The sequence below is a fragment of the Rhinopithecus bieti genome, unplaced genomic scaffold (genome assembly GCF_001698545.2).
Source record: "Rhinopithecus bieti isolate Rb0 unplaced genomic scaffold, ASM169854v2 scaffold_5626, whole genome shotgun sequence".
Classification (NCBI taxonomy): domain Eukaryota; kingdom Metazoa; phylum Chordata; class Mammalia; order Primates; family Cercopithecidae; genus Rhinopithecus; species Rhinopithecus bieti.
In genome coordinates this window covers 307,702-319,336 of record NW_016805666.1, presented here as the reverse complement: position 1 = coordinate 319,336, position 11,635 = coordinate 307,702, and the positions used below count along the sequence as shown (strand labels likewise).

General features: G+C 41.2%; 1 protein-coding gene across 2 annotated transcripts in view; it reads right to left on the bottom strand.

Annotated features, from left to right (window-relative positions):
- KNG1 (kininogen 1) overlaps positions 1 to 11,635 on the bottom strand; it is a 27,205-nt gene that overhangs the window by 14,603 nt on the left and 967 nt on the right. For both annotated transcript variants that reach the window (XM_017873392.1, XM_017873391.1), the window contains exons 2-5: positions 10,126 to 10,236; positions 8,152 to 8,236; positions 5,452 to 5,624; positions 3,594 to 3,701 (exon numbers count right to left, since the gene is read on the bottom strand). In XM_017873392.1, the coding sequence (XP_017728881.1) occupies positions 3,594 to 3,701; positions 5,452 to 5,624; positions 8,152 to 8,236; positions 10,126 to 10,236 (477 nt within the window). The remainder of the gene's footprint in view (positions 1 to 3,593; positions 3,702 to 5,451; positions 5,625 to 8,151; positions 8,237 to 10,125; positions 10,237 to 11,635) is intronic.

Genomic DNA, 11,635 nt, shown 5'->3' with positions numbered 1-11,635 from the left:
TTTTTGAGACAGTGTCTCTCTCTGTCACCAAGGCTGGAGTGCAGTGGTTCAATCTTGGCTCATTGCAACCTCTGCCTCCTGGATTCAAGTGATTCTCCTGCCTCAGCCTCCCAAGTATCTGGGATTACAGGTGTGTGCAGCCACACCCAACTATTCTTTTGTTTTTTTTAGTAGAGATGAGCTTTTGCCATGTTGGCCAGGCTGGTCTCGAACTCCTGATCTCAAGTGATCCACCCACCTCGGCCTCCCAAACTGCTGGGATTACAGGCATGAGCTATCGTGCCCAGCCAGTATCATACAAATATTGTTCATTGTTTTTACACCAGGTCACAAAAAGATTCAATAAATTTTACAAAGCATAAACAATACAGAACATGTTCTTTCACCTCAGCACCAAAAGAAAAAATAATCTGTAAAATTAATAGCATGTTTAAACAAACAAAATGATATACTTGAAAATATAAACATGCTTGCCAATAAAGTTAGGGTCTTTCTTGGATAAGGAAAAAAAAAAACAACCAAAATAACAAAAATGAGAATTCCATATAATGTTATCAGAACAGCATTTTAAGTTAATTTTTGACTTGACATGAGTTCATAGTTTGAAAACAGTGGGAGAAAACAAATAGAAAACCTATGCCTAGGTCTCCAGAAGTGAGGGGAAAAAAGAATAATAAACAAACATAGCCAAGTGCTGTGTGATAAATGTGATAAAACATGTATAGCATAAAATCTGCCATTTTAACCATTTTAAAGGATACAGTTCAGTGGCATTAATTCCATTCACAATGTCATGCAACCCATCACCATTTCCAAAAGTTTTCATCACCCCAAACAGAAATTCTCTACCCACTGAGCAATACACTCCCATTCTCTCCTCCTCTCCACTCACAAATTCACATCTACTCACTGTCTCTATGAATTTGCCTATTCTAGATGTTTCATGTAAGTGGAATCATACAATATTTTGTGTGTGTGTCTGGCTTATTTCACTTAACATCATATTTTCAAGCTTCATCCACATTGTGGCATGCATCAGAATTTCATTGTTTTTAAAGGGTGAACAGTGTTTCATTGTGTATATATATGATGGCACATTTTCTTTTCTTTCTTTTTTTTTTTTTTTGAGACGGAGTCTGACTCAGTCACCCAGGCTGGAGGTGCAGTGGCGCGATCTTGGCTCACTGCAAGCTCCGCCTCTCAGGTTCACGCCATTCTCCTGCCTCAGCCTCCCGAGTGGCTGGGACTCCAGGCGCCCGCCATCACGCCCAGCTAATTTTTTGTATTTTTAGCAGAGACGGGGTTTCACCGTGTTAGCCAGGATGGTCTCGATCTCCTGACCTTGTGATCCGCCCGCCTCGGCCTCCCAAAGTGCTGGGATGACAGGCGTGAGCCACCGCGCCCGGCCTGCTGGCACATTTTCTTTATCACCTGTTGATGGATACTTGGGTTGTTTTGACTTTCTGGCTATTATGAATTTTGCTGCTATAAATATTCACGTGTAAGCATGTGTTTGAATATGCGTTTCCATTTCTTTTGGGCATATACCTAAGAGAGCAACTTCTGGATCATATAGTAATTCTATAGTTAAGTTTTTCAGAAATTGCCAAATTATTTTCTATAATGGTTGCAGCATTTTACAGTCCTACCAGCAATGCACAGAAGTTCTAATTTCTCCATGCCCTTTCTAATGCTTGTTATTTTGTGAACAAAAAGAGGTTTTTTATATATTCTGCATGTTAAACTCTTGTCAGATACATGATTTGCAAATATTTTCTCTCATTCTGTGAGTTGTATTTTTACTCCCTTGATAGCGTTCTTTTACTTTTTTCTCAATAAAATAAATGCATGCTCAATTAGAAAACTCAGGAAGTATCAAAAAGTTCCAAAAAATATAAAGAATCAGAAAAAGTGGCTGGGCGTGGTGGCTCACACCTGTAATACCAGCACTTTGGAAGGCCAAGGTGGGTGGATCACCTGACGTCAGGAGTTCGAAACCAGCCTGGCCAACATGGCGAAACCCCCGTCTATACTAAAAATACAAACATTTGCTGGGCATGGCAGCGGGCACCTGTAATCCCAGCTACTCAGGGAGGCTGAGGCATGAGAATCACTTGAACTCTGGAGGCAGAGGTTGCAGTGAGCTGAGATTGCACCACTGCACTCCAGCCTGGGTGACAGAGCAAGACCCCTTCTCGAAAAACAAAACAAAAAAAAAAAAAGAAAGAAAAGAAAAAGCACCCACAATTCCAAATGAAAGTTAACTACGTTCTATATTTTGTCATAATTTGTTTTCTATCACTTTTTATATTTACATTTATTTTACATATTTAAATAAATCTACATGTATAGCTTTGTATCCCACTTTTTTTGTTTTTTACTTAACATTGTAACCATTTTACTATGTCACTAAAATTAAAAATTTTTGATAGCTGTATCATGTTAAACTCTTGCAAATATTTTCTCTCATTCTGTGGGTTGTATTTTACTCTGTATGGATATATTGTAATTTACTTAACCATTCTTTAATGTTGCATAAACAATTTATTTACAATATTTTTCTATTAAAAAACAACTGAAATTAACATTTTATGGTCTGGATTTCCCATATAAAAGAATTAGAAGCAGAATTACTAGATCCAAGGGCTTTCAGCAATTCCTTGCCTAAAGCACAGTCTTCTGCTCAAATGCAAACATCCCTGGGCACATATCATGTCTTAGCCATCTTAACATTCACTGGCTATTACTACCTTGAGATACACCGTTTTAATATAATTTTGGTTCAGATAACAAGATACGATGCTAGGAAGGACCACTAAGGGCTAGAGACTCAGGGTCTGTTTATTAAGGATAAAGGTAGGGAAGGGAAGATGAGAAAACAAGCAGAGAAAAGTTTGACATGAAGATTAACCCTGGGTAGAGCAAAGGAATACCATATGGGCATTGAGCACATGGGGGAAGAAAAGGAAATAGGAAATTGTGGAGACATAACAAAGATACACTTGACAGTTCAAGCATTTTGTCTATTCGTAGTCCCTGGTTATACTCTATAAATACTTATTGCTGGCCAGGCACGGTGGCTCACACCTGTAATTCCAGCACTTTGGGAGACCAAGGTGGGCGGATCACCTGAGATCAGGAGTTCCAGACCACTCTGGCCAACACGGTAAAACTCTGTCTCTACTATAAATACAAAAATTAGCTGTGCGTGGTGGTTGGCGCCTATAGTCCTAGTTACTTGGGAGGCTGAGGCAGGAGAATAGCTTGAACCTGGGAGGTGGAGGCTGCAGTGAGACAAGATTGCACCACTGCACTCCAGCATGGGGAACAGAGTGAGACTCTGTCTCAAAAAATAAATAAAATAAAATAAAGTTATAAAAAAATCCTTAATGCTAGCTGTGCAGATTCTTTGGCCAGGTAGGTAAGGCAGCTTGACCAGTGACGGGAGCTTTAGGCTTCCCGAGTGAATGTGAATATGAATTGCTGAATGTCATCTAAAATTTTCGTGACGGTCTTCCCACTCAGCTCGATAGTTACCATCAAAATGTAAACAAAATGCTAAGAACTTTATCATTACATTTTTGCCCACTTACACCATTCCAAAGGGACTTGCAGTCTGGAGTTAAGAACAGAAAATTCTCTTTGGAACAATTCGTTTGCACAATTGAGTAGGTAATTCGAAAGTTCCATCCAGCCACCACCTGAAACAATTTCAGATTGAGTATTTAAAGCGTGATTTAAACATTATTCGCTGTGGGATATGAATGTTATGAGGAGGTTAGAAAACTGTGTGGCAATATAAAAAGTGCTCAAGAAATATAAATTATTATTATTACTAGGCAAAAAAATGCTGAATAAACATTGAGCACCTTAACACTCTCACATCTCTCACACACACACACACACACACACCCTATACACACACACACATACCGCTAGCCATCTGAAAATGACAAGCAATATATATATATTTTGCTATTTTTCAGCCAGTTTTGGAACATGGATTTCCTTAAGTAAATCCTAACAATAGTTCCTCTGCCAGGCTGCAGAGAGAAATGTTTACTGAATTTCATAAAATAATAATGCCCTTCTAGATGGATAAAGAAAACTTTGGACGGGAGTGGTCTTTACTGCTGGGTCCTCAGGCTCTCAGGTTACCAAGTAGTAAGATTTCTCCTACTGTATTCTGGGCCTCTGCCACCCTGATAACTCTATATGGACATCATTGAGTAAAGCATGCTCACATGAAAGCAAGTTGTAAGGTTTATTAAATGTAGAGAATGTTACTGACCAAAGGGAATCACTCATAATAAGAGGCTGAAATACAAGCGACCCAGTCAACCATCAGAAAAGTCTGGGTGGGCCAGGAGTGGTGGCTCATGCCTATAATCCTAGCACTTTGGGAGACTGAGACAGGCAGATCACCTGAGGTCTGGAGTTCAAGACCAGCCTGGCCAACTTGGGGAAACCTTGTCTCTACCGAAAATACAAAAATTAGCTGAGCCTGGTGGCAGGTGCCTGTAATCCCAGCTATTTGGGAGGCTGAGGCAGGAGATCTCTTAAACTTGGGAGGTGGAGGTTGCAGTGAACTGAGATAGCGCACCATTGCACTCCAGCCTGGGCAAAAGAACAAGACTCTATCTCAAAAAAAAAAAAAAAAAAGGACGACATTCTGGTTGTACTGAATCATTAAGAAGACTTGTAGTTGAGCACAGTGGCTCAGGCCTGTAATCTCAGCACTTTGAGAGGCCGAGGTGGGAGGATCACTTGAGGTTGGGAGTTCGAGACCAGCCTGGCCAACATGGTGAACCCTCATGTACTAAAAATACAAAAATCAGCCAGATGTGGTGATGCGTGCCGGTAATCCCAGTTCCTCGGGAGGCTGAGACAGGAGAATTGCTTGAACCTGGGAGGCAGAGGTTGCAGTGAGCCAAGATCGTACCACTGCTCCAGCCTCGGCAACAGAGCGAGACTGTCAAAAAACAAAACAAATAAAACAAAAAAAACAACAAAAAAACCAGATTTATGGATATTTACTTTTTTTTTTCTGATGATACGGGAACTGTAACTTAGTGGGTAGCCAGGAAGCCATGCCGACCGTTGTAGACACAATGTAATATTTTGGAGCTGTGTTTAACTCATGATGGCTAGGTGATAGTATAGTTTTCTGAAAATCCTAAGGCCACTATGACTTTTCACTGTCTCTAGGAAGAGCCTGTCAGGACGATTACCCATTTGTCAAAATCAAACATCAAAGGAAGGGGGTCTGATTAGACATCTTTTCTCACTTTACGTGTTGTGGTATCCGACTCACTTTGACTAAGGAGAAAGGCCTTTGCTTCCTGTGCTAGTCACATGAAAACACCACCAGCCATGCAATCAGACATTTTAAACGTAAAGATCTAACACATTTTAGTAATACTAGGTGACCTAGAGAATTAAAGAACAAACCTGTCTTTGGGCCCGTTTTACTTCACTAAGCGTGAAGAGGGAGGAATGTTGAGTGTTGTTGTTAAAGTACTGAACGCCGTGTCTCAGGATGGGCTCCAGGTCTGGGCTCTGCGTTGATATAGGATGCACACAGCCGAGGCAGTTATACTGGGCTGTCACCACAGGGCCCTCGGCTTAACAAAGAGCAGACAAAAACGCAGCATCAATGATTACAATCAGCATTCACATACATTGCCCTAAACAAAGAAGAGGCTGGGTATGGTGGCTCACTCCTGTAAAACCAGCACTTTGGGAGGCAGAGGTGGGTAGATTGCCTGAGGTCAGGAGTTCAAAACCAGCCTGGTCAACATGGTGAAACCCCATCTCTCCTAAAAATACAAAAATTAGCTGAGTGTGGTGGCATATGCCTGTAGTCACAGTTACATGGGAGGCTGAGGCAGGAGAATTGCTTGAACCCAGGAGATGGAGGTTGCAGTGAGCCGAGATCATGCCACTGCACTCCAGCCTGGGAGACAGAGCAAGACTCTGTCTCAAAAGAAAAAAAAAAATTTGCAAACCATTCATCCCACAAGGGACTAACATCCAGCATATACAAGGAATTTAATCAACTCACCAATTAAAAAACCAAGTAGTCCCATTAAAAAGTGGGCAAAGGATCTCAGTAGGCATTTCTCAAAAGAAGACATACAAATGGCCAATGGGTATGTGAAAAAATGCCCAATATCACTAAGCATTAGGGAAATGCAAATCGAAACCATTACGAGATGAGATATCATCTTACCCATTAGAATGGCTATTATTAAAAAGAGTTTGTATTAAATTACCAAGTAATGTTCATAACAGATAGCCCTAACCTACTGGTCAATAGAGGCAAAGTCTATAAAAAGGTAACGTAGCTGAAGAGTGAGTGGCACACCTGGAGGGACCCCCTGGGAGCCTGGGCTTCTTCACCCACCAAGCTCTCGCTGCTTGCCGTGTAAGCGGCAAACACAGCTAGGAGGGTATGGAGAAAAGGGAACACTTATGCACTGTTGGTAAGAATGTAAATTAGTACAACCGCTATGGAAAATAGTGTGGAGATTTCTCAAAAAATGAAAACACCAAATACCATATATCCAGTAGTCCAGCTACTGGGCATCTACCCAGAGGAAAAGAAATCAGTCTATCAAAGGGGTACTTCCACTCCCAGGTTTGTCGCAGCAGTATTCATAATAGCAAAGATATGAAATCAACTTAAGTGTCCATCAAAGGGTGAATGAATAAAGAAAATGTGGGGGACCAGGCGCGGTGGCTCACACCTGTAATCCCAGCACTATGGGAGGAGGCTGAGGTGGGCAGATCACCTGAGGTCAGGAGTTCTAGACTGGCCTGGCCAACATGGTGAAACCCCATCTCTACTAAAAATACAAAAATTATCCAGGCGTGGTGGCGGATACCCATGATCCCAGCTATTCAGGAGGCTGAGGCCGGAGAATTGCTTGAACCCTGGAGGTTGCAGTGAGCCAAGATCGTGCCACTGTACCCCAGCCTGGGTGACAGTGCGAGACTCCATCTCAAAAAGAAAAAAAAAAGAAAATGTGGTATGTGTGCATAATGAAATACTATTTGGCCATAAACAAAGAATGAAATCGTATCATTTAAAGCCACATGGACAGAACTGGAGGTCGTTCAGTGAAACAACCGAAATACCGAAAGACAAACTGCACGTTGTTCTCACTCATATGTGGAAGGTAAAACACTTAATCACATGGAGATAGAGGAGAGAAGAGAAAGATAGATACCAGAGGCTGAGCAGGGTAGGGAAGTAGAATGGGGAAATGAAGAGCTTGGTAAAATAGATACTGAATTATAGTTAGATAGAAGAAATACGTTCTAATGTTATACGGCAGACTAGAGTGACTGTAGTTAGCAACAATATATTGTATATTTCAAAGTAGCTAGAAGAGAGGACTTGAAATATTACCAATTCATAGAAATGATAAATATTCCAGGTGATGGGTACCCCAAATACTCTGACTTGATCATTACATGTTCAACGCATGTAAAAAACACTCACATGTACCTCATAAATATGTAAAATATAATGTATCAGTAAAAGAAAAAAAGAAAGAGAAGTTAATACATGTAAGGAGCTTCAAGTCATGGCTGAGACGTAAGGACTCAATACATGTTAGCTATTATTTTTATCCTGATTGTTGCTAATATGTTATTATGATTAATATGTTAGTATGTTGATTGTACCTCCAGACATATCATCTCATTTCAGCCTCACGACAGTCCTGTGAGGTGGAAAGTACTGTTACCTCCCTCTTCTAGACAAGGAAAAGGACAGCCAAGAAAGCGAGGAGCTCTGAAAGATTCCAGGCCAGGTCTGCCCTCAAAGCCTATGGGCTCCTCACTCTGGGATGCTGCCTACAATAGAGGGCAGGTCTTGTGTCTCCTGGTCCTTCTGCAGAGCCCTTGCACACACCAGGTACAATGCAGCACACAGGAAGAGTTGGGATAGTCCTAAGGGGATGATGGTCACAAGCCTGGCCCACCCTCCGGGCTCTGCTGCTCCACCCAATGCTCCCTAATTCTGCAAATGGCTTTATTACTGCCGCCCTCTGGGAGCAAGCAGAGCCTGGTCAAGGTTGTGTTCCTGGCACACAGAAGTAGTTAATTTCCCACCAGGGCAGTGCCAGAGGATAAACCAGGTACCTGGAGTAATCTGGCAGGTCTGGGTAGCCACGGAGAATTTCATACTCGCCCTCTTCCCCACGGTTGCCGTGCATTCTCCAGTGGCCTAAAAAGAAAAGAAAGAGATCATTTATCCTAATCTTTCAGATGGGAAAGTCTACCTAGTACTGTTGCTAAATGTGGCTTTCCTTAAAAAAACAAAACAAAACTTGTGAAGATTTTATCCAAAAGAGTTTTGAGACATGAGAATAAATGTTTTTTATAGCCTAATGATTACTTGACATAAGCCACTGATATTCATGAGATGTTGGAGGAAAGACAGTGTAAAAAGGTTTTAAAGGTCGAGTCTTTGTTTTAAGCCCTGGAGGTATTTCTTTTTTCTTTTTCTTTTTTATTTTATTTGTTTTTTGAGACAGAGTGTCACTCTTGTTACCCAGACTGGAGTGCAATAGTGCGATCTCGGCTCACTGCAACCTCTGCCTCCCAGATTCAAGCGATTCTTCTGCCTCAGCCTCCCACGTAGCTGAGATTACATGTGCGTGCCACCACGCCCAGCTAATTTTGTATTTTTAGTAGAGACGGGGTTTCACTATGTTGGTCAGGCTGGTCTTGAACTCCTGACCTCAAATGATCCAATCACCTCAGCCTCCCGAAGTGTTAGGATTGCAGGCATGAGCCACTGCGCCTGACTGAGCCCTGGAGCTATTTCTTTCTAACCAAGATGGATGCAGAGGTCTAGAACCAGCCTGGTAAACACTCCTGTTATCTACCTCTCAACTTTAGTGAGTTAATACTGTTCATATAAACTTCAGTTTAACTTAATAGAAAGGACAAGGACCTTGGCATCAAAATGTTTTCAGTTCCAGCCTTGTCACTTGCTAGCTGTTACCTATGTCATGTCCCCTTGACTCTCGGAGTCTCAGTTTACCCATGTTGTAGGAGATAGGACACACCTATCTCTTAGGGTTGTTGTGAACAGTATGTGTGCAAACACACGCTGTGTTTGCCTACTAGAGGCCCACTACAGAGCAGGCACTTAACAATAGGCAGTTGTTTAATTGTTGTTGTTGAACAGTGTTTTTGTTTTGTTTTGTCTTGTCATTCTTCAGTCATATCCATTGGATTCTAAGTGATAGATATTATTTCATCAGGATAGAGCACACCTCCCTTTATCCACACAGCTCCTAGAAGCAGGCAGCACAGGGCACAGCAGCTACTTATCCCCACCTTGCAGATGAGATGATTGAGAAGGGAGAACCAGCACTGCAAACTCCTAGATTCCTGACTTGGAGTTCAGTGCTCTTCGGTAACCGCAGATGACTGACAGTGATCTTTTACGTTCTGACATAAAAGAAGGGAATCAATCCATGAAAAGAGAGGCTTGCTTCCGAGGCAGACACTGTCTGAAATCTTTCTTAATTAAAGCAGAACAACCGGCTATGGTGTGCCAGGCCTATATGTTAGGCATTTGGTTAAGATAGGCATTGTTATCAAATTTATTTGCATAATTCATCTAATTTCATCCTCCGACAACCTGATGAGGTCAATATTATCTCCCACATACAGCGGAGAGTGCCAGTTCTGAGAGGTCACAGCTCCCCCGCTATCATACAGCTAACGGAAGGCAGAGTCAAGATTTGCACTCAAGGTTGTCCAACAGAAGCACCCAGGCCCTCCCCTTGCCAGCCCTTCAGCTTGGCCCAAATGTCCATCTGTTGTCTCTCTGGAGTCTGAGCCGCATGTTCTGACTGGACACTGACTGACAGCCCCCTTCTCATGGAAAGGCTTTCTCCACGTTTAACTGCTGGCTTCTCCACGATTTTTCTGTCTATACAGGAATATAGATACAAAGCATCTGACTTTTCTACACATTGGAATGTTTATTTGCATTTCTCATAAACAGGCTCACCAGTAGTCATCATTTCTGCATGAGTAAAAAAATCTGGCAGAGTCAATGGAGAAAACAGAAGGCCCAAGAATGGCCAATACACTTACCGCTTCTGCAGCATCCTTGTAGTCACAGTCCTGCCAGGTTTTGCCACTTTGAACAGGACAATCCCCCTCCTTGATTTCGTACTTGAAGGAATAAAATGTGTCAGAGCCAACCTGAAAAGCAGCCAAAGATACTTAGGGTTCATCCAACTGACCCGATAGCAAATAATTCTAGTGGGTTTCAGTAAAGTTAGGAATATTGATCTTTGACTTGAGAGCAAAGCATTCGCTTAAAATATATTTATATTTGTATCATAAACATTTATGTGAAAGAATGTTTCTAATATACTCACAATGTCGTTTTAAAGGTAACAAAGCAGTATGCATAGTATTAGCCCATTTTTGTAAAAACTGGTTTATATATAAATCTATGTTTTTAAAAAGTCTGGAAAGATACACAGTGAACTGTTAAAATGTTTGTCTGTCAGTGGTGAGATTATAATTATCTTTCACATTCTTCTTCAAGCAAACATTTCTAAGTGGTCTTTTCCCCTAATGAACATATATGACTTTTACCAATTAGAAAAAGCAAACAAGAAAACCTTAAACAAATGTTAACAGTTATCTCTGTATGGTGGAATTAATTATGGGTAATTTTAGCACTTTTATTTGGTTTGTTTTGTTTCCTACTTTTTCTTTTTTAAACAGCTTTATTGAGATATAATTTACGTGCCATAAAATTTACCCACTAAAGGTATACAATTTAATGTTTTCTGTATATTTACAACCATACCCACCACAATCTATTGGGTGCCACACCACAAATAAACTGTTGCTTGAGATCACCATGAAGCAGAATTTCTCACAGGACTGTACTCGATTGTGAAACAAAATGGTTCGATTTTATTTTCAGAAAAAATAACATGTCCACTGTGTTGATTTTCCTTTATCCCCATGTTGTCACATGGTTAGTTTTTTTTTTTTTTTTTCTGCTAAAGTAACCAATTGCTTAACTGTCCCAGAGATACAGTCTTTTATAGTGAAATTTGTTTAAACATACTCTTGAAAGATTGGTATTTCTTTGAACCATGCATCCTGCAAGGGTTTATCTCCTACTGGAGTGTATCATTGCAATAATAATAAAAACTAACTAAAACATTGCTGTTAAACCTGGTACATTCAGCCATACAGACTTCTGTCTAATTCCGTAGAATTGCACTAAACTCATTCCTGACTCCTCTTAGACATGACCCATTAAGTATCCCCTCCCATTTAAGGTTTGTTTTTTAGCCTAGGGCCAGAGACCCAGTGAATTCTTTTGCTGCAGTCTAACTAAATTCCTAAATTCTCCCACTCTACTTGGTCCCGTTCAGATTTCTCCATTTACTTTGTTTCATTTCACCCATCTGCCTGAGGACGAGTCATACTCTGCCCTCCCACCCCAGGCCAGAGAGTGGTATCGGTCTTTCCACAAGTTGTAAGCTTCTACCTTTGATGATCACATCTTTGGTGGTGGTGGTGGTGGGTGGTGGTGGTGGGGTGGTGGTGCTGGGTGGTGGTGGTGGTGGGTGGT